Source organism: Labrus mixtus, chromosome 1 (assembly GCF_963584025.1).
Source record: "Labrus mixtus chromosome 1, fLabMix1.1, whole genome shotgun sequence".
In the NCBI taxonomy this organism is placed as follows: Eukaryota; Metazoa; Chordata; class Actinopteri; order Labriformes; family Labridae; genus Labrus; species Labrus mixtus.
Genome location: NC_083612.1, coordinates 31226029 through 31249229, shown reverse-complemented (window position 1 = coordinate 31249229; position 23201 = coordinate 31226029). Strand labels below are relative to the sequence as shown.

General features: G+C 39.4%; 2 protein-coding genes across 3 annotated transcripts in view; one reads left to right on the top strand and one right to left on the bottom strand.

Moving 5' to 3' along the window:
• Nucleotides 1-659: 659 nt before the first annotated feature.
• On the top strand, nucleotides 660-11241 carry ddx21 (DEAD (Asp-Glu-Ala-Asp) box helicase 21). 2 transcript variants are annotated; one of them, XM_061041879.1, is made up of 16 exons: nucleotides 660-838; nucleotides 2689-2913; nucleotides 3402-3542; nucleotides 4271-4346; nucleotides 4641-4819; nucleotides 4905-5022; nucleotides 5114-5299; nucleotides 6304-6449; nucleotides 6934-7083; nucleotides 7262-7423; nucleotides 7810-7929; nucleotides 8306-8379; nucleotides 8639-8798; nucleotides 9043-9177; nucleotides 9885-9929; nucleotides 10111-11241. In XM_061041879.1, the coding sequence occupies exons 1-16, from the start codon at nucleotides 737-739 to the stop codon at nucleotides 10378-10380; spliced, it is 2289 nt and encodes a 762-aa protein (XP_060897862.1). In that variant the 5' UTR covers nucleotides 660-736; the 3' UTR covers nucleotides 10381-11241. The 2 variants fall into 2 exon arrangements, with proteins under 2 accessions (XP_060897862.1, XP_060897869.1); XM_061041886.1 differs by lacking the exon at nucleotides 660-838 and having other exon boundaries at nucleotides 2649-2913.
• Nucleotides 11242-12251: 1010 nt separating this feature from the next.
• The window catches only part of chs1 (chitin synthase 1), a 28106-nt gene continuing 17156 nt past the window's right edge, over nucleotides 12252-23201 (bottom strand). The window contains exons 19-35 of the mRNA XM_061041870.1: nucleotides 22891-23091; nucleotides 22628-22796; nucleotides 22284-22399; nucleotides 21469-21648; nucleotides 21228-21332; nucleotides 21009-21126; nucleotides 19122-19203; nucleotides 18804-19030; nucleotides 18414-18526; nucleotides 18229-18310; nucleotides 17971-18124; nucleotides 17579-17683; nucleotides 17176-17286; nucleotides 16195-16332; nucleotides 16014-16093; nucleotides 15663-15729; nucleotides 12252-13030 (exon numbers count right to left, since the gene is read on the bottom strand). Of these exons, the coding sequence (XP_060897853.1) occupies nucleotides 12959-13030; nucleotides 15663-15729; nucleotides 16014-16093; nucleotides 16195-16332; nucleotides 17176-17286; nucleotides 17579-17683; nucleotides 17971-18124; nucleotides 18229-18310; nucleotides 18414-18526; nucleotides 18804-19030; nucleotides 19122-19203; nucleotides 21009-21126; nucleotides 21228-21332; nucleotides 21469-21648; nucleotides 22284-22399; nucleotides 22628-22796; nucleotides 22891-23091 (2120 nt within the window). The 3' untranslated portion in view covers nucleotides 12252-12958. The remainder of the gene's footprint in view (nucleotides 13031-15662; nucleotides 15730-16013; nucleotides 16094-16194; nucleotides 16333-17175; nucleotides 17287-17578; nucleotides 17684-17970; nucleotides 18125-18228; nucleotides 18311-18413; nucleotides 18527-18803; nucleotides 19031-19121; nucleotides 19204-21008; nucleotides 21127-21227; nucleotides 21333-21468; nucleotides 21649-22283; nucleotides 22400-22627; nucleotides 22797-22890; nucleotides 23092-23201) is intronic.

The following is a 23201-nucleotide window of genomic DNA, read 5'->3' as shown; positions in this document are numbered from 1 at the left end:
TGTTTTTCCCTGTAGTACAGTGGTGTCCAAACTTTTTTTCTTGCGGGCCAAAATTGTCGTGTTAGAATCGCTCGCGGGCCACAGGTTTTGTTTTTTTAAATATAGTTGAAAAAATAGTAAGGCTTTGTAGATCAGAATCAAAAGGCTCGCTAAAGAAACCCTTTAATAAAAGGAAATCAAATATTTTGATTTCTTCGTTCTACTTTATTAGTTTTTGTCTCAGAATCAAACCTGTAATGTGGTTCATTTCTTTGGAAAAGCTTTCTGCATTTAGCTCAGGTCATTAAATGGTTAAACAACAGTCCGCTTGTTTGCAAAAACTTTGCATACGTTTTTTTTCATAGTTTACAAAAAAATGTGGAAAATAGTAAAAGCTGTAGATAAAAAAAAACAACAACATACATGTTACTGAACATTTTCTATTTTAGGAATATTGTTCAGCCCTTGTTAACATGAAAAAGAAAAAGAAGATAATGTGCCAATCTTAATCAAGGCCTCGGGCCAAAATCTTCTGATTCTTTATTTGAAGTCACGGGCCGCAAAAAATCCCCTCAAGGGCCACAAATGGCCCTCGGGCCGCACTTTGGACACCCCTGCTGTAGCGCCTATCTGTCCCGTGTGTCTGTGTTTCCCTCGTGAACACGCCTCCTCGCGCAGCAAGGCGCGTTCCTTTCCATCCGCGTGCCCGTGGGTAAGCCTGTGTGTCCAGAACAAGGGGATCCAACACGGAAGAAAAATGCCATCAAAAATCATCTTTGAGACTGAAGATCTAGCTATGGATGAAGATGTGGACACTGTGGCAGAGGCTAAACCCCTAAAGGTGAGTGGAAATGACAGTGTCCTCGTGAAAAGGTAAATAATCTAGCCGGCTGCTCCATGTTTGACAACATGTGGCTCAACGTGCTAACACGAAACCTTTGCTAACTTAGAAAAGTACGATAGTTTCCTGCGTCGACACAGTTATTGTTTTCTAACATGTTGTTTTCAGAGTTGGTCTTTACAATTAAAATATGTTTTTATAAACTGTTAAGGTTAAACCAGCAACATAATAGTGTTCACTCTAGTCGCTTAGCCTAGCCAGACGATCACATGGGAAGCCCATGTGTTGGTGAGCTGATCTGTACACCACACGGATTTACTGGTTGACAATGTGGAGGCCTGAAGTCGCTGTTCACAGCTGTGAGTATCTGCGCCGTGGGCGAGTTTTGATGACGTATTCTACATTTGGTTCTCGTCAGCTGGTGTAAATAAAGCGACAACAGTAATGAAACCATTAAACTTATAACCGATGTTGTGGAAGACTTTTGAAGTTTTAATAAACGTGCTACACACTTAGACACGACTCGTTATGGAAAGGGAAAATATACGACGACAATTTCCTTACACTTTATATGGCCACAAATAATGACTAAATGTTATATATTGATGGTTTTGTAAACAAATGTAATTGTATTGTAATATTATTTGGTTTGTCAAAATAATTAGGGAAGACTTGATTAAAAATTATTATTTTAAATTGAATGTTTAAAGCAGTTTTAAATAGAAGAAAGCCCTCTACAGTTAGATACTTGTTCTTACACTCAAAATGTGGAAAAGTAAACATTCATGAGTTTGTTTGTATAAAATATTTTACTGCAAAAAAAACCAATCAAAAACATTATCAGGTGCTGTTTTATTGTTTTCAAAGATGAATATGGGGAGTAGACTTTAGACTTTATTGTCCCCGAGGGGGGAATTATTTACCACAGCATCGTTACTGTCCAAACAGACAAGTCCCACCAAAGAACATTTATACACAGAAAACAGAGATAGACACAAAGTCAAGAGTTCCCACTCTGGCCTGTTCAGCGAGGCCTTTTGTTGAGTAGCCTGAGGTGTTGTGGAGGGAGCGGATAGAAAGGATCCACCAAGGTCCAATGAACGCCAGGTTGCAATTGATTCAGTGTAAAGTTACGCATAGATGACACAATTTTAAAGAAAGGATTAACAAAATGTATGCTCATGGTGCTTACATTTGTGACAGATCTAATATAGCAAAATATACTCTGGGTCATGCTGTTTGGTCCTGCCAAAGATTGTACCTTTCTTGGCAGGATGTATTGAGCTGGTGGTACTTTTAGATGTATTTTAACGTTTGAACCTGATGCATTGATTGCCTTGTTTGGTTGCTCACAAGCTTCTTTACCACGACCACACACTGTGCAGCACACTCTTATGTTTGGTACGTTAGTGGCTGAGATAATAATTCTAAAGGAACGTGAGGCTACCAGTTTTTCTAGGGGGGTTTGGGAACTAGTGTCTGGAAAACATCTTGAAAGGCTCCATTCACATGGGTTTAATGAAAAAATTTTTTTTTCTGGGGCCCAGTCGTTACACCTCTTAATTCTTTCACTTCTTAGTTGTAGTCCATGCTTGGTGACATCCTCGTGTTACGTTCTTTGCCATATGCTATGTTGAGACTGAAGCCTTGCTGTATTGGTCACGGCCATGTCTGGCTTTTTGTCTTTTGTTTTGTCCATGTGTTTTTATGTGGAGTATTTGTGTTTTTAATTATAACTGAACAATAGCCTCTTTAAGCTTATAATAGTTCAATAATGCAAACAAATACGTGTCAGTGAATTGCAATATGATTAACCGAGGGTTTTCTCTTTCATTGTTTCTGTTTGAACATAAATGAAGACCAAGGAGGGCAAGAAGCTGAAGAAGAAGCAGCTGGAGGAACAGTTGGAACAGGAGGAGCAGGAGAACCCAGACTGTGAGCCTCCAGCTCCTAAGAAGAAAAAGAAAAAAGACAAGCTGGCTGCGGACCAAATAAATGGCCACTCAGAAGAGGCCACAGACATGAATGGCAACATTAACGGTGTGGAAACTCCAAAGAAGAAAACAAAGAAGAATGCAGAAGTAGACACTGAGGTGAGTGTTGTGTTGTTAGTCTGAATATGATGGCTTTATTTATTTTTTATTAAATTGTTTAGTGAGACATCTGATGTTCTGTTATATTTAAAAGGACATAAAGTGGAAGATTATTTCTTTCTAAAACATGAATGTATATTATCTAACAATGTCTCCACTCTTATAGCAAAATTATTTATGTAGCACATTTCATTACAGATAAGCTCAATGTGCTTTACATTGAGGTTAAAAACAAAATCAAAACACAGCATACAAAAGAACGAAAGTGTTTCCACAGTCATTAATAATTCATAGCAAACATCAGTTACCACAAAAGTGATCACACACACACACACACACACACATACAAAAAAAATAACTATTCGTATGCTTTCGAGAACAGATAGGTTTTGTTTTAAAAGTAGAAACCGTAGTAATGGACCATAGGTCAGCAGGGAGTTTGTTCCCTAGAAAAGGACCACAGTAACTAAAGGCTTATGTCTGTTTAGAAAAAACAGAAGAAGCAAAAGAAAGCAACGGCAGAGGAAGCAACCAACGGACATTCCACCCCAAACACCCCTGTTGAGACGCCCATCCAGACACCGTCTCCGTCCAGTGAAGACTCAGCTACTGACAGTGAAAAAGAACCGGTAAGACTGTCTTGAAGACTCTGTGTGTAAAGTTTCTCCTCCCAGGAGAAGTTAAGCATTGACTGACTGAGGACTCTGTTTTGTCCTAAGAACGAGGGATTCTGCTCTTTTATTGGAGCTTTGTTAAACTGTATGTGCTCTTGTGTTTTCACAACCATAAGGAGTCATGGGGTAGTGACATGCTGAGTCTAATAGACGGAGAAATCTGTTAAGAGCATTTCAAAACAATGAAAATACAATATGGAAGCAGAGATTAAATAATTGTATCACATTAGTTAGGATGAAGGTACATTAAATAATCAGTTTTTTGGTCCCACCCAGCCACAGCAGGGTGGTTGAGAAGCTTGTGGAATTATTTCTAAAGTAACTTACTAAACGACTCAAAAGATAACTCCAAAACAATAAGCATGACTATAAAAATGTTGCAATGACTGTGCACACCTGTGGTGACCGCAGCAACAATTACTCTCTTTTTGTCAGTGTGTCGCTGCACCCTGAAGGAGGTGCAAGCCGATACACGTTGGTGTGTTTTAAATGTTGCTAGCCTGATAGATTCTGAGTGCCTGGACCTGGATCATTCATACAAACGTTTACCAAGTTTTCCTCCACCTTTAAAAATATAAATAAATCAGCATTACTATTCACAATCCTTCCAAGTGTACTAATAATTCATGTCAGCTGTAGTGAAATGTGATGCTCATGAAGGCTCATTTTCTTTATCCGTTTAGGAGCTGACACCAGAGCAGAAGGAAGGGGCGTTCTCCAACTTCAGTATCTCACAGTTCACCATCGATAAGCTCAAAGGTAATACATTTGCATTTATGTATCTTCTTTTGTTGTTGTTCATGTCCAAATCTTTTTTTTTTTTTTTACTTTTTAAATCTGCAAATTAAATCAATGAGCATTTAAGCTTGACATTTTGTGATCACCATTTCATCATTATTTGTGTTTTATCAGAGGCTTCTGTAAACTGTGTTTACACACAGTGTGTTAACACACTTTGGAGCTGTTTCAGGATGTGATAATGATCGATCCTCACCTTCTCCCTGTGCTGGCTGCCCACTATCTCCCTCTCCTCCCTCTCTGATGCCTCATCAGCTCGAGGAGTCTCTTATCTGTTTGACATTCAGGTGAAGACCTTCAACCCTGTGTATGATGGAGAAGATGTGATTGCCCAAGCCCGAACTGGTACAGGAAAGACCTTTTCCTTTGCCATCCCATTGGTGGAGAAGCTCCAGAAGGACACAGTGGCACTCGTCAGAGGCCGAGCACCCAAGGTACGAACTTATACACTGATCAGTGAAAACTGGCTTTAGTTCCAGTATCAGTCTGACTCTCTCTTTCTGTTTTGCCCGTGTGTAGGTCCTGGTGTTGACTCCAACCAGAGAGTTGGCCATCCAGGTCGCTAAAGACTTCAAAGACATCACCAGGAGACTTTCTCTGACCTGTTTCTACGGAGGCAGCTCATACAACCCCCAAAGTAAGTCCACGCAATGATTTGTTCTGTCAGCTGTTTTAAAACTAGGCTTCATGCATTAAAATGAATAATGACTCCCTTCACTCCTTTCCAGTTGATGCCATCCGTAATGGTATCGACATTTTGGTTGGAACCCCCGGTCGCATCAAAGACCACCTCCAAAATAGTAAACTGGACCTCTCTAAACTGAAGCATGTGGTTCTGGATGAAGTGGATCAAATGTTGGACATGGGATTTGCAGAACAGGTTGAAGAGATTTTGGCTACATCATATAGCAAAGGTAAAGGAAATCCTTGTGTGTTTGTGAAAGTAGTGTATATAATACACATATAACAGTTGTATTATATGTGTGTAATCATCCTCTGTGGTTTATGGATATGTTTTTTTATGTATTTCCTGCCTTATGTCGAGGTGGTTTCGGCTGTCTGTCATACATGTTTTGGGGGGTAAGGCTTGAGAGAAATCCAAAAAAATAATAATTTGTAAGAAGGCCCATGAATAAGTGTAGGCTATAGTAGAGGGAGTGACAGAGTCAAGAAGACTTGGACAGAGAAAGAGAGTGAGAGAGTAACGCCTGAACCGGCAGTGCGGGACAGCGCTGTGTGTGTGCATGCCTGAGTGACACCAATATCACGCCGCTGTGGAAGCTTTAGCTGAAGGGCTAAGGAGAAATATCGCTAGTAATCTGATTTTATAGAATTATAAGCAGCCACTGCTTTTTATGCCAGTTTTTTAAAAGAAACTTTTGCAAGGACATAAGACCCGTGAGAGTGACTTTATTTACACAAAAAAACTGCCCCGGGAAAATATATAGAACAAATGTTTTTGAACACGTGAGGGGAGTTTCTTCTCAGAAATGCCAAATCAGGCTTTTACTCTGACGACCAGTGAGGAAGGAAATGAAAATGAAGCCATTCCACTCCCGTGAGAAACAGGGTCAAGATTAGCAGGTTAGCTCATGGCTACTCCTGACATCCTGCGTCATGCTCTGTCCACAACAGAGGATCAGAGAGACAGTGATTCGTAACATGAAACTGTTGAATTTAATGTTTCACTGGCTTTAAAAAACAAACAAATACAACCCTAAAAATAAGTGATACCTATTTTGATCAATGAACTACTTCCCATAGTTTCTATTGAAACATGTTGCTTTTATAAGGCTCCCTTCACAGTCTGGAAACTTTTAGATCTGAAAGCATAATCAAATGTTACATGTCATTATCAATAACATTCATTATGTGGTCATGTTTGTAAAGTTAGACAAATGTATGTGCCCCTCTCCAGACTCCGACTCCAACCCACAGACCCTGCTGTTTTCCGCCACCTGCCCCCCCTGGGTCTACGAGGTGGCCAAGAAGTACATGAGACCAGAATGCAAACACGTTGACCTGATCGGCAAGAGAACACAGAAAGCTGCAACAACTGTAGAAGTAAGTGAGTGTGTTTGTGACTGAGAGAAAGAGAATAAGGGTGTGTGATGGGTTTGATTTAACAAGAATGACAGCAGTTCTAGTTCTTATAATTTACTCTTAAAGTCACTTGCAGGGACAGAAGAAGTAAGCAAGACTGTAATCCAGAAAGCCTTTCAGTCATTTACAGTAGGAGATTACTCTGTTTCTCATGATCAGTGGGATTGGAAGAGACTACAAGTTATTGTTTAGAAAGAGACAAAAAGTCAGCACGCAGATGTCCTTTAGGTTTCTTTAATCCGGGTAAGGCAGCAACAACTTCTATTCTTGTTGCTGTCGAGCACCTTTTACTGTGTTTAACTGATGAGAGTGCTCCTCTTTTGCTGTTTTCTACAAGTTATGGTCTGCCAACTGGATTCATGGAAATGTCTCTTTTCCGTCTCGTATCCTGCTCCTCCTTCATTTCTGTGTATCTATTGATCTTTTCTGTCTCTGTCCTCTGTAGCACCTGGCCATAGCATGCCACTGGTCACAGCGTGCAGCCGTGATTGGTGACGTTATCAAGGTTTACAGCGGCAGCCACGGCAGAACCATCGTATTCTGTGAGACGAAGAAAGAAGCCAATGAACTGTCCATGAATGCATCCATCACACAGGTAAACAAACACTTCTGAACTTTTACTAACTTTGGTTAAATATGAGCTGTCGTTCCTTAAACTCTTGAGCTTTATGGCAAGAAAAAGATGAAGAATTCTGTATAATGTAAGAGTTGTGACAAATGTATTTGCTAACCGGGCATTTGCCTTTCTTTTGATCTTGTTTGTATGTTTTCAGAGTTCGCAGTCCCTGCATGGTGACATTCCTCAGAAACAGAGAGAGACGACCCTGAAGGGATTCAGAAATGGGGCTTTTGAGGTTCTGGTGGCCACAAATGTTGCAGCCCGTGGATTAGACATCCCTGAAGTCGACCTGGTGGTCCAATGTTCTCCACCGAAGGTTTGATATGTTACCAGTTATCATAAAGGCTGCGTTCACACTGCAAGTCTTAATGCTCAGTTCAGATTTCTTTTGCTTGGATCTGATTTTTTTTTGCTGTTGTTTGGCTGTTCACATTACTTTTTAATGTGACCTGTATTACACTCCTGTAGCACCTTATCTGATTGGGAAAAGATCAGATTCCACTCGACTTGTGCTGTTCACATTGTCATGAAAAGAAGTCACACCGGAGCAAATAAAATCAGATTCCAGTGACTTTGCCTCAATGTGAATAAAGCTTTAGAGTTCCATAAATTGTACTGCAAATGGTTGTGCATACATTTTATTAGAACAGGATGTTTCCATTACTTTGTTTGAATTATTGCCTTGTCTGTGGTTGGTGTCAGGATGTGGAGTCGTACATCCATCGTTCAGGACGTACTGGCCGAGCAGGCAGGACTGGAGTCTGCATCTGTTTCTACCAGAGGAAAGAGGAGGACCAGCTGCGCCACGTAGAAAACAAAGCAGTAAGTGTCTTTTCAAATAATGAATTCAATCCAAAAAGTCACATCTGTGCTTTATACCAGATGGAAAAGGTCAAGAAGAAACAGAGAGAAGGGGAGAAATTAGACGTGCTAGAGGGTTTAATTTCAGAGATGAGACAGTGAAATTGCATTAACTGACAATATATGACATGAAATGTAATTGTTAAATAAGATCCGCATACCAAGAAGTTCCCGTTTGAAGGATTTCTTGATAAATATGTCACTTATCAATGGTGTGCAGATGGTATTTGCTTTTCTTTACCTGTTCATGTTTTTGGATCCAGCACCCTCTGAGGGATGTGCGTGTCTTTTTTGATTACTATGAGTATCGAACTAAGAACACGTTACATCATTCCAGGGTATCACATTCAGACGGGTCGGCGTTCCCACTGCCAATGACATCATCAAGTCATCGAGCAAGGATGCAGTCAAGTAAGTACTTCTGGAGGATGACAGCCAGGTTGAGCAATAGACTCCAATAATTTATCACTGTTTGAAATCTTTCCTCTGTTGACTCTACCACTTGTTTCATACTGAAAACTTGAATTACCTTTTAAAGCAACTTAGTGTCGTCGTGGTGACAGACCTTTTAGAGTGGCCTGGAGCCGGCCCTGCACAATACCACTTGGAAACAAGTTTCCTGACATTAAGCTAGTAAGTTTTTAAAATTGTATTTCTATATTGTGTGCAGGTTTCTAGACTCCGTTCCGGTCACAGCTATCAGTTACTTCAGAGCATCGGCTGAGAAGCTGATCGAAGAAAGAGGAGCTGTGGAAGCACTGGCTGCTGCCCTGGCTCATATTTCTGGAGCAACGAGCCTGGAGCAGAGGTCACTGCTCAACTCAGATGCTGTGAGTTTTAATGAGTTTGCTCGTGTTTTTCATCTTCATCACATCTTATACCAGCCATTCCGAAACCTAAGAATGCTACGGCCTGATTTGAAGTTTATCTCTTATTACATAACTCGGATCCACACTAAGGACCAAGATGAAGTATTTCAAAATATATCTCTATATCCTCAACACTTTTCTGCTGCATTTTGGTGCTTTACAACACCAACAACACCCAAATGATGTTGTGTGTCTGTTTTTGCAGGGTTTCACTACTATGCAGATGGTCTGCTCCCAGGAAATGCATAATCTTGGTTATGCTTGGAGGACGATCAAAGAACAGCTTGGAGAACAGTTTGAGAACCACATTCACAGAATGACCTTTCTCAAAGGAAAAACGGTATGTACCCACAGGATCATGTGCGTATGGCTAAAATGATCTCTTTTCAAATAATTTTTTGCTTTTGTCAGCCACCGAGGAACTTTACAGCTCAGACTGTGAGATCTTACTAGGCTGTCTTGAGGTTAAAGTTGAACAATTATGCTGATCCCCATTTTTAAAGGTACATGTATGAAGGAGTGGTCACTGGCTGTCCTCAAAGTTCTTTAATTGAAGCAGCAGGAGAAGTCTCAGCTCTGCTTTTCTCTTAATATAGTCCACATGATCAGTAAAGGTGAAAGACTGAAAGAGAGTTCCTAAGTAGTTAAAGCAGCTCACATGCTCCACTTCCTGTCCGTTAATAGTAAATGCTTTCAGTGGAGGGTTAGGAGGGTTTTTTTTGGGACCACCCAGACACATTTCTTTTGTTTTGTTGACATTTTTTAGGGGGGGCGCATATGATGGTAGGGGAAACACTGATTAGGTTGAGGCCTCTCTGTGCCTCCCTTATATTACCACAGGAGAATTAAGCTTCTGCAACCCCACTTAACACAGAACTCAACTTATAGTTAAGAGCAAAGAAACAGCAAAATGTCTTGAAGCAACAAGTTAATGTGTGAAAAGTCTTCATTTAGTATGAACACGACTCTGATAGCTCAGCGTCAGGTACTTAAACTGAGATTAAGAAAGAAACAGTTATCATTTCCCCCCTTCTGTGTTTTTAACAGGGAGTTTGTTTTGATGTCCCAGCTGACAAAGTCCAGGAGATTCAGGTGAGAACAACAGCAAAAACACAAATCTCTTAAACATGTTTGGGGACCTGATTATAGTCTTTAAGAGATTGACTTTGGGTAAAATCCAAAGTCAAATAAAAGTATGACAGTTTTTCTTCTTCAGGTTGACTGAGCCTGATAGTCCCGCTCACACTTTTCTTTAAACTTGACCTATTTACAGGATTCCTGGAAGGACGGCCGCCGTTGGCAGGTGACCATAGCTGAAGAGCTCCCCGAGCTGGAAGAAAAGCAGTTCGCTAACCGTAGTGAAAGAGGCTCTGGCAGCGGAAATAGAGGAGGAGGCTTTAGAGGAGGAAGGGGCCGCAACTTCGGGGGAGGCGGTGGACGTGGTAACGGCTTCAGGAACGGCGGCGGCGGTGGTGGCGGCGGCGGCTTTGGCAACAAAAGAGGAGGACACAAACGCAGCTTCGGCCAGGCTTTTGATTATTAAAGTGCCGACCTGAGGACTGATAAGACTCTGTGATCTTCATCTGCTGTCAGTGAGAGGGACGGTTAGAGGAAGTCTCAATCCTGATTTAATTCTGAATCTAAAACTCTCAAATATTCTGAAAAGATATACTCTTTCAAAAACTGGTTTAAGCTCTCTGGAAATCAATTTAACAAAACATTATCTGGGAATATATATTTCCAAGTAGCCATTTCCTAAGATTTGAATATCAGGTTTTCTGTGGACGGTTCACTAACACACAGCAACTTCTGTAGTGCCTGATGGATTGATACTTTGTTTGGCACATTAGTTGAAACTCCTGAGATGACGTCCTACCTGTTCTGTAACATCATTCAGTTGTAAGATCTTGCATGGCATAGGAGTCAAAGCTTTGGCAAATCAACTTTTTGTCAAACTTCCTGATTTTATGTCATGACACAAAATGAAGTGGGAATGTGTCCTCCCATGAGTCTGAGCTAAGGCGTTTCTCTTTTTATACCGGGTGTTTGGGGAACGGTGGCAGCAATCACACTTGAGCCTTATTGTAAAAATAAAGTCTCACTGATCTGACCGAACAAAATGTGAACATACGACTGTCTACACGACTACATCGCTATGCTCATTTGGTGTGATGCATTATGAATTTGCAGACGCAGTTTCTTGTTGGAGGTTCCCGCCCTGAAACGAGTGTTGATCTTTACAGTTATGCTCAATGTCTGATTGCTGCCTTACCCTCGGATGAAACCTCTCTCCCCAAAAATATATTGGATGATTGCTTTGCAATTGCCTCTATTTAATAACTGTCTACTTGCTTCCATTCATTTGAATGAAATTACTTGTTCATTAAAAAAAAGGTCAACTGAGGTTGTTTTTTATTTTCTTCTTTTCAGCCTGTGTTAAAAAAAAAAAGGCATTTATACAAGTGTGAATGTTTAAACTAAGTTTGGATGATGACTGATGTCGGGAACATTTTGGTCCAATTTTAACCTTGACCGACCTTTAAGGAGATACAGACGACATACATTCAGGTTAGATACAGGTATAGCTGCAAAATGTATCACAGCATGTCAGAACCAGAGGACAACCAGTGGAACCTGAACACGTACACACACACACACACACATCAACTAAGCTACACACAAACAATTTAAACACACAAGGCCCTGAATATCTTTACACAAACTGAACTATTTTAAACAAAAAGGCACAGACACTCAACACTAATGTTAAACACACACACACACACACACACACACACACTATTAAACAATGAATTAAACTTTTTTCCATTTTGTTTTGGTTGTGTACTATATTTAAGATTTTTTTTAGATATCTGATTTTATATATTTGCAGGTTATAATTGTTGCTATTGAATCATTAATTATTTCTATTAGTCATCATATGCTGGCCATATATTCACATTAATGCCAATTAAGCGTCCTGGATTGAATTGAAACTAAAGTCATACCACAGGGTCACAGCATTGTGGAAAAACAGCAAAGAAGTTCAATCATACTGATATACTAAGACCTTGTACATACACACTATTGAAACACAATCTGTAGACATAGCTCTAATGATCCCTATGTTACATTGAAACATGGCTGGTATATACTTCATTTGAAAAGACTTGAGTTTGAGGGAAAAAAAAGGGAAATTAATATTGTCCACACTTGTTTTGGATGTACAGTCTATGGTTTTAATCAGTTCAGTAGTTTACATTTGATTGAAATCTTTTCAAGAAGATTCTGTAAAGTGCATTGTTAAATTGGTAAACATAATTATACTGACACCATGAGAACACAAAGCCAAGTGTCAAATCTTACGCGCATTAAACCAGAAACTTTTCAGGGTACGAATATATGAGGCTTGACAAAATCTATGAGGAACCAGCACAGTTTAAAGGGAGAAACAGTTCAAGAAGTTGATTATTTGTTTTCACTTTAAAAAAAAAACCTGCATCAACAAGAAACTCCATGTTCCTGGACATTTAAAATTGATATACTTTCATCTACATCCAGCTAATTTATCTTATTCTTAAAAACATACATGAAAAACTAGTCTATTCTTCTGTAAACTTTTAGATACATCTGTAAAGTACACTTAATACGAAGACATTTTTATCCCTAAATTGTTGGACAATGGTATGTGCTCTCTGTTCAGCATGAATGCACCCAATATATTTTGACGTCATAGATGTTTATGTAGTCTTGGACCTGGAGGTTTCAACCACATTCAAATAGGATAAATAAAATTCTAATGATCTAATGCATCCTAGTTCATAAAAACATGAGCTAACGTCTAAATAATAACTATTTTTAAAAACTGTAGACAAAATTATTGATATCTTAAAATTCCCATTTTGCTAAATTACTGTATCTTATTCAACTCTAACTTTGAGGGAGTTGGAGTAGCTGATGAATGATTTCTAATTCACCAGTTTATACAATCAGGGTACCCTACATGCTGATATTGTTATAGGGTCTAAAGTATTTGATTATCAGCCCCTTGGTGATAAGAGATCTGCTGGCTTGTTGACACTGGTCATTTGTTTTCATTGGATGCAGTCTGTTGTCACTGACTACATGTCATCTCCGGTTATGGCAAGTCCATTGGAAATGATGTTCACGCCATCATCATCATCATCCTCCTCCTGGGTGACGGGAAGGAACAGACACAGAAAAACAGGTCTTATTATTGGCAATATATGAAGCAGCCTAATTAATCACAATTGTCCTAAAAAAGAAAGTCAAATTACACATTTTCCATTTCCAGAATGAGTCCTTATGTCTATGGAAATGTCAAATATATTTTGGCTCAAACATTCTGACTTCCAGTTTCGAGATAAACATCACAACTCTTAATGTGTTTCTTGTATCATTACTTTTTTTTTTTTACTCCAAGGATTTTATTGTTAAGAAAATTGGTTGTAGTTTGTAGAAGCAGCCAAAAAGAAACCAGATCCACAAAAAAGCAACTATAGGCCTCCTGACAAAAGTGTATATTGCTTGTCTAAACTTTAGCTGACCCGATTTTATAGTATACAAAATTAGATATGATTTGAACATACTTTTTTCCCCAACAGCTGTTTCTGAAAATATTTAATAGTTATTTCAATCTTAGCGTTTGATTTTTGTCCATATGTATATGACAGTGTTTTCTTGTTTAAATCAATGTCAAGTGTTTTAATTATTTACAATTAAGATATGGACGATAAATACACAGCTGAGACGGTGGCACTTTGGCAGAGACCTGCTCTCTCTGAACGTCCCATCTCATTGGGATAACTAAATTACCCAAATTCTCAATTTTAGCCATAAAAAGGGTAATTTGCTATTTCTAACATATCCTCAGCTCTAAGAGTTTCTTAAAAACAGTGAAACAGCGCCCTCTGGATTGCAACGCCTAAATGGTCAATAATCCCGTGTGGTGACTGACGGTACTGCACCTTTACACACAGGCGATAACGCCGACAGGACATCCAGGTGAAGTTGGAGTCCGTTCATTCATATTTTACGCACAAATTAGACCCGACTTTGCGGTCAGTAAAAGCGGATATTAACTGTGAAGTGAAGTCACTGTGGTTTTTACTTTTATTGATCTAAGTCGCTACATGAAACAAACAAGTGCTGATAACAACCTGGCGTGGTTTTTTTTTAGCAGTGAATCATGGCTAACGTTAGCCCAATAAAGTCAATAACACTGAACTTTTAAGACTTGTTGACGGGAGGACGAGCTACTGGAGACTGTACCTGACCACTTGAAAACAGGTCTTCATATCTTATCAAAGATGAAGTTACGTTCAAGGCGTGGTTATCAGCTTCCCCAAACACCTGGCAGGTGAGTCAAACACACTCCCTCTCTCTCTCTCTCTCTCTCTCTCTCTCTCCAGCTGTGTCATATAACTGTACTGTATAGTTGTTGGTCCTATATTCTGCTGAAGCTTGGATCAAACCCTTTAATATCAAATTTATAATAACAAGCCAACACACTTTGGGTTGTGTTTTTTTTTGTTGTTTTTGTGTGTAGTCAACATGAGTCATGTAGCTGTTTAGTGTCCCTTCTCTTATAATAAGTTTTTCTGTATCATTAGTTTTGAATAAAAAAAACCCAATGCTATGCAAAGTCTGCGTATAGAACCAGTTGTTGTGTTCAAGGTACTCCTGCCACTTCTGTCATTTCATAGGTGGCCCACTGGCAGAATTAATATACCATTTTATTTATTCATGAAAATAAACCCTGTAGACAGTCCTGTACTTTAATTGAACAATTTGACCCAGTTTCTGTTATTTTCATAGAGCACAAATGTTGTCTCTTCTTAAGTCTTTAAACCAGGGGTGTCCAAAGTGCGGCCCGAGGGCCATTTGTGGCCCTTGAGGGGATTTTTTGCAGCCCGTGACTTCAAATGAAGAATCAGAAGATTTTGGCCCGAGGCCTTGATTAAGATTGGCACATTATCTTATTTTTCTTTTTCATGTTAACAAGGGCTGAACAATATTCCTAAAATAGAAAATGTTCAGTAACATGTATGTTGTTGTTTTTTTTAAATCTACAGCTTTTACTATTTTCCACATTTTTTTGTAAACTATGAAAAAAAACGTATGCAAAGTTTTTGCAAACAAGCGGACTGTTGTTTAACCATTTAATGACCTGAGCTAAATGCAGAAAGAAATGAACCACGTTACAGGCTTGATTCTGAGAAAAAAACTAATAAAGTAGAACGAAGAAATCAAAATATTTGATTTCCTTTTATTAAAGGGTTTCTTTAGCGAGCCTTTTGATTCTGATCTACAAAGCTTTACTATTTTTTCAACTATATTTTAAAAAACAAAACCTGTGGCCCGCGAGCGATTCTAACACGACAATGTTGGCCCGCAAGAAAAAAAGTTTGGACACCACTGCTTTAAACAAAATATACTTTTTGAGGAAGAACTTTGTATTCTTCATTTCTTTCCTCATTTAACACTGTCACTCCGCTTCTAATAGAACAATTATTGTAGTCCTTGGCTAGCTTCTTTGTATACTTACAGTTTATAAATTGTGTGTTATGTTATTCAGGTGTCTGAACTAGCTGTCGTTATGTTTCACTATTGGTTTGTTGGTGGAGATTATTCCAGTTTAGCTTGACTCTTTCTGTCTGTTTTCAAGTTTTGTATTCTTTTTTTGTGATGTTGAGAGGCTCAAGTGGCATCATACTTTTATTTATTCAAGCCTCTACAAAAGTCTTGACGTACCTGACGTGTATTCTAATAATGTATGAGCATGTGCGCTATTTTGTAACTGACCTCGTCTTTCTGTCTGTAGTCCTTCTCTGTGCTGCGATAAGACACCACATGGATCAGAGTGTAGACCCTGCAAACAGAGAGCGAACAAGATGACACACCAGTTAGGAAATGTGAATGATGAACAAAATAAAAAAAACTTTGCTTCAAGTATCAAATGGAAATATCATTGATTCTCTATCAAGGCAGGATTTTTGCAACCACTGCAATTTAACCTGCATGACTGAAAGTTGCTTACGTTCAAGGTCATTGAAGACGTCATTAACAAGCTGAAATAAGTGATAAGTAGGTGTGTGTGTGTGTGTGTGTGTGTGTGTGTGTGTGTGTGGCAAGTGTTTATTTGTCCGTATCTACCTGTGATATAACATGGCGAGAAACTGGATAAGGAGTAGAACAGCAAAAGACAACAGGAACATCAAACTGAGAGGCTCCACCTGGCAACACAAAATGACAATCATGATGGTTAGTTATATCTGGAAAGATCCGTCCTCCTTTGAGTGTATCTCTATGTGTGAGTGTGTGTTTCTGTCCTGACCCTAAGAGGCTCTCCTGCAGAAGATCCATTAGGATACACTTTAGGGATCTCGATGCTGAGGACATCATTTCCTATGGCCTGCAGGAAGAAGGTGGCTACCACCCACAGCAAGTTGATGATGAAATACAGAAAGACTGCCTGTGAAAGGAAGGAGAATATAATATAATAAGATTAATAATGAATACTGATTGTCATATAAGGACGTGCAAAATGAGTGGACCAAGAAGTGAAACATTCTGCTTAAAAGAAACATATGACACATATTTTCAGATAAACATCCAGGGAGATCTTCAATTATGATTCTTTGCAAAACAACCTAGCTGAGGCATGTTTTCTGAATAATAAACATTCGGCATATCTTGTGTTCCTCCTGTGTTTGAATCCTCTTTAGGTCGAAATCAGCACTTTGTCGCTGATGGTGAGAGGGGATTGGTTTTTGAGCTCTCGTTTTCTCCGATGAACTTTTAGCCCTGTTGTTATCGTTACATGTGCAGCAACACCTTGTGTGTGACTGCCTTAACAGTTGTCCAAGTCATCTAGAAACTTAAATACAAAGAGAATCTTTTCCATATGATGTTGATGTTTGACTTTGCCTGTTTTTGAAGTAAACAGGACGGCTCAGTCGCTATGCTGTACAATGTTTTAAGGATTCACTGGAGTATAAAACCCAAATTTATAGACTGTTCAGAGCAACAAGGCTCAACAGTGTGGTTCTGGAAGTAAATATCCCATTCATTTTCTCCACAGCCGATTTGAAAAAAAACTACACTAACCCACCATCTTATCAAATGTCCTATAGTAACGAGTATTGGATAGCTGGTTGTCATGGTTTCCATGTGTCAATCTCTTGATAAAAGGATTTTGTGAAATGTCATGGCCTCCAATGGAGGATTTGAAATGGGGAAAATGTACTTCTGGAACCAGAGCAAAAGTGGACGGGAAAACAGACACAGACACAAGCAGTAGATGCATATAGCTGACCTTGTTTCGAAGGGACTTCAGTTCTTTGGTGACTTCCTCTAGATGTGCTTTAGTGTCAGTGATGGGCTTCAAATAGCGCTCGATTAACTTTTCCCAGAAGTCTTGCTCACCCTGAACAAACACACATGTAATGGATTTATTTACATTACTGGAAAAGTGGCAGGGAACAGAACAACTCTTTCTTTGCAATTATTAAAATTAGACTACAGCTACTTAAAAGATGACAATGAATCAATATTTCATGATATCTTATTTCTACCTTGACATACCGTATACTTCTATGAATGAAAAGCAGAGCTAAGAGTGCCATGTTTGTCAACCTTGTGTGAGAGCCGGCTAGTTTTCACTGTCGCACAGTACTGGTTTGTTTGTCACAGACTCAGGAGTTGAACCAGCATCTTACCTCTTCTAGTCTTTGCACTTGTGGGGCGGTGAGTGTTTTCTCGATGGCTCTCTTCACTCTCTTTTCTAAAGTCATCATGTGACTGGTCTTAAGGAATTGTCGTGCCTTAGAGAAGGAGAAATCAAATGACTCATTGACTGAACGTTTCCTTTTGTGGCAGAAGCACTTGAGTTTGGTTCTCATTAAATCAAAAGCCTCAGAAATAGATGCTGTTAAATGTGATTCAATACAATTGTGTTTTAAAGTAAAATATAAAAAAACGTGTAAATCAATACAGAAACGAGCGATCAAATTGTTCCGGTATTTCTGCCCATTTACAATGTTTGTAATAATAACTTCTATAACTTCTATCAAATGGTTTGTCTCTGTGTTGTTAGAATGATTTGTAGTACCTGCTTTGTCAATGCATAACGTATCTCCTCCAGCTGGATATCTGACAGAATATCTTCAGGTCCCACTCCATTCAGCTCTCCGTTAAGAGTGTCCGTTAACATCAAGACCAAATCCTCACACACGTCGTCATGATTCTTGTTGCGGAGTGTGTATCTGAGAACAAGAAAGCACAAACACAGATCGCAAATATCAACATTAGCAACGGCACAGTTTGAGTTCATTTAGCGCAAGAATTAAGTATGTTAACTCTCCTTTACCTTATTTGTGCTTGAAGATTTCTCTTCATGTTGGCATAAGTCAGCTTCTTTAAAAACACTTCTTTCACAGGATGCACCCAGTCTACATATATACACACACACACATAAATAACATGGTTATGGTACGCAGATGGATTGACTGAAATACAGTATGTGGTATCCGCACAAACACAGTTACTTCTTACCGCTGACAGGAAGCTCCACTGTTTCCTCGGTGTTGTCGATCATGAAGTCGTCATCCTCGTCATCTTCGTCAAATGAACTCTCTGATAGGCTCCGTTTTTCGACAGTGTCATCACTGCACACAGGAGGACATTGTGTGAATGTTGTGTTTGTAGTCACAGTTAATGTGATTTTCAGAGGAACATTAACCCAAACCTTTCTGATGTTTTACATCATGCAGCATTGTGTGTGAATGGATGTGATGCTGAGGTCAATATTAAAGATAAAATGATGAAGTCAGTTTGGCTGATCGACCAAACGTTCATTGACTCACAAAACCTTTTGACTGACGATTTAGTTTCCAAATGTATTAATGATGAACAGAAAAGTACAATGAAAAGACAAAATATTACCTGCTACTAGAGGAAGCATTGCTGCCTTTTCCCTGCTTCCTGTAATTTTTCTTAGCCTCTTCCACAACCACAGAATCCTCTTTTCTTTTCTCCACTATGGCTTGAAGCTCCATCTTTACTTCTGCCGGATGAGTTACTTCTGCGCTGGTGACCGGGAGAGGAGGGGCCTGCTGTGAAGTCTGGCCTGTGATCTGTTGAAACATCAGATTCTCCGATTCCTGCGTAATCTGTAAAACGGCAGAGGGGGTGAAACAAGTTCAATGAAACTCATCTGTTCATGCTGTGGAAAGCTTCTCAGTAGCTGCTTGGTAACAGTACCTGTATCTTCATGTCCCAACAGCAGAGTCGACAGTTTCTGTCACACAAAACGTTGTGTTTCTTCTTAGCCTCTCCTCCTCCCCTGACAGACGGAGAGAAGTACGGACAGTCAAAATAAATAAATAAACGTGCACAAATGAAAAAACAGACGGATACTGTGAGGGGTTATTGTGATGGTGGGCTGGCTCAAATAATAATGTAAACCTGTTGTTTCCGCTCTGTTTAAAGCAGTGGTTCTCAACTTGTCTAGCCTCAGGACCCACCACCAACTCCTTCATGAAAAATCAAGACCCAAATTTCAGATATTTTTCAACCAATCAGATTTCTTCAAAGAAAAAATGTGCAGTTTGGACCTCAGTCAGTACAAAACGTGGCAGAACAAAGAAAACAAAACAAACATGTTGAGAAAGCGCTTCATAGACTTTTTGACACTATATTTTTTTCCAGGCACACATTAGTGACCCACTGAAAATGGCTCCGTGACCCACTTTTGGGTTCCGACCCACCAGTTGAGAAACACTGGTTTAAGTCATTTGTTATCTATAACCTCCTCCCACCACAAGCTGAGCAGAAAACAGCTGGATGTCTGTATGCATTTCATGTGTTTAAATCACGAGAATAATATGTTTTATGATATAGAATACCTGCTTCTTTGAAGAGCTTTTCAGATGTATAGCTTTGCAGTAATAGTGATGTAGCCTATTACAGATATATCCATTTTATAGTATGTGCCACTGGGAAAACTTTACAGAAAAAAATTTGCAAAACAAAGTTAATCGTATAGAAATATTGTTATTGTGTCATTTTTCCAGCAGAGTCCACTCTAAGTCAGTAGTGTAATCTACTTTCAGCTCTGTCTACAGAACATACAGCACAGAAACACAGTAAGAGCAGAGAGTGGGCCGCACTACATTTTATCTGACTATTTAAAATAATATGTTTCCTCATAAAATGATCTTTATTCAGAGAGCAGCTTTCTGATTTACTTTAGGCATGTCTACAAATCTAGAGAACTAGGTCTATGTTCAGCCCTAAACTCATAGCTGCCATGTCCCTCATTAGTGGAGTTCTCCTCCCTAGAATCGGTACCTGCATAAGGCCCCGTGTCCACCTCGCGTTTGTTTTATGAGTGCCAGCGTCTTTTCTTCAATTGTTTTCAATGAGTAGAGCGCATTCGCAGCAGAAAGTGTCCGCCTGGACAAAAAGCACAGAGCCCAGCACGCCGCCTTTTTTGTGCCGCTGCTCGGAGCGCTCAAGTTGAAAATCTTTCAACTTTACAGAAAGGCGCTGTTGAAGTCACCGGAACTCTTTACCAAATTTGTGATATTCCCTGTAGTTTTGCCACCTACGATCTTGTCTTGTACCCACATCCTCCTCGCTCCGCGTCTTAAATAAAAACATATACAGTAAAAAGTAACGGACGTGTCGGTCGTACAGCGGTCTTTGTCAACAGTTCATGCAAGCACTGCCGAGCCCATAGTCAGCACTATTCTGCCTAAAAAAACACGCTAGAGGGCCACGGGGCCTTTCAAAAATCCTTTCACTGTCAGGAGTTGTTTTTCAGGTTGTTGCCCCTAACAACAAGTTCCCTTGTTAGACCCACAAACATTTGATTCCCTCTATCCCTCACATTAAAACTCCATATTACAACAGCTATCTTTACCGTTTAAACTTACATCATTTATTTTTTAAATCAGAAGTCAGTATCTTTTCACGTTGTAATTAATAAGCAAAAAGATAAGCTATAGGTGGATGGATAAACTGATAAGAACACTTTCTGCCTCTTTGATTTGTATCATTGGGAATTAAAAACATGAATCAATGATGAATATAATATTAAAGTTCTAAAAGTAGCACAACCCTTTGTTAAAGGGATCAGAGCATTACTTGTTGGATTCTCTTGTGCCCCAAGTCACAATGTGCATGTTAACCAGAGAGTAGATGGTCAGGAGCAGGTATCCACTGGGGATGCAGATGAAATACATCAGACCATAGATGATCATCCCTGCAGGATTAAAAAAAAAAAACATAACAACATGAGTTTTTTAACATAAAAAAGAAAATGATGTTCTTATAAACTGTGAGGATCATTAGATTGAACCATACCAAACTCCTCTGGGTGTAGTATAGCTGTCACCAAGTACATGATTGCCATGGAAACCAAAAACAAGCCAGTGGGGGTCAGGAAGGTGTCCTGAACCACCATGTCACCTGAAGGGGGAATAAGGTGTGTTTTTTTTCTTCAGATTTTAGATGAATTCTTTAAAACCACAATTTGAAAAAAAAAATCCAACAACCCCACAAACAGATACAAAAAGCCTCAAAGACTTAAAGACTTTGAACCTACCAATGATGGAGAAAAAGGATGCAGTCATGAGAAACGCATACAGGACGCTCATGACGGCGGCGATGGTGATTTGGTTATTAGGCTTGGCTACAAAACACACGATGACGTAGAACACAGGAGGAATGCTTGCGATGATGATGGAAAGTGTACCAGCGAGTTTGAAGATGAATTGGAAAGCACCTGGCATGAGAAGACAGAGAGGGGATTCAGTTAGTCACCCAGAGGCTGAGTACAGAGATGTTCTATGACAACAGTCTTTGGAGATACTGAAATTAAACTGATGATGACATTTTGCCAAATGTCACCAGCTGCATGAAAATTCAAGTAACACATTTTTAACCCAAATTTTACAATTTGACTGCTACTACAACTTGTATTCACAAATCAGTAGATCAAAATAAGAAAGTAGGTACATGTAATACACTTTTAAACTTGTGTAACTCAGGAGTAGAAATAATGACTTCAACAACGTTTGACCTTTCAGATGAAATTACAAACTAATTTGTACTGATATTGATCCGTCTTCAAGGTTTCTAGATAATATAAAAACGTTTCTTTAAGGTAATTCAATCCACAGCAGATTAAACTCAACGACACACTTTAAGTGAAAGAAAATCACAAATCATTTTTTCCATTCACCAAGTGCATGAAAGTGCAGAAAGGGTGCAACTCTCACAGACTAATAGTTCTTGGAAGTGGAGATTAAGTGGAGATAAGACAAATAGGGTCACATAGGGAGAAAAAACATTGTTAGTTCCCATGTGTTTGTGGTTCGACCCTAAAGAAGGAGAGTTCAAATCTAGACCTGGACTTACCTGCTATCATCAGAGTCACAGAGGCTGGACCAAGGATGGAGGAACCGACAGCAAACATCTGGTAGAAGATGTAAAGCCCAGAGATGGAGGTGTTTCTCTTGACTGTCTCTCCACCACTGTCATTTTAGTCACAACCACAGATGAGTTGGTATTAGTATGACGTAGCATGAAATTAAATCCTGATTAACGATCTGTAGCCTGCAAATTTGCTTCTGAACGTTATACAACATGAAAAACAAAATCTGAATCAAACTAACAAAATTCTGATTCCATTTTTTTTTTTCTACTAGTTGATTAAGAAAGTTCCCAGCCGAGAAAGGTCATTGATGATAAATAGAAGTCACCTATGTAGAAGATCCAGTGTATTAGCCAGTGTAGAAGGCCCCCATCGTCTCCTCTGGTTATAAAACTCTTTGAATTCCTGTGGAGAGTTTGTGTACGCATCTGATGCCGCATTATATTCCACACGCCATCCTTGCTGCAGTAACAGAGTACACAACCAACGATCCTCCCCTAGAAGTGTGCAGAAGGACGCACATTACACAAAGGAGATGTGAGAACATTTATCGTTGAAGAAAGAGAGTGCCGACTGTCCGTGTGTGCTAACCTTGGTCATACTGCACATATTCTGAAGCTCTGGTTGCAGTTGTTGTGTATCTCTTTAGCACATTGTCATCCATCAAGGAAGACCCTCGAAACAAACTGAAACATCCTGGACTGCACAGGACCGAGCCGAACACATGCTCAGCTGTCTTCTGGAGCCAGTGGCCTACTGCATACTCAAACTTCTGGTACCACACCATGGGACCTAGATGGCAGTAAGGAGAGTGACAGAAACAAAGTGATGGAATTCAAGGAAAATAGGATGGTTTTATTCTTTATTTTTCTCCAGCTGAAGGACCATTACATCACACAGAG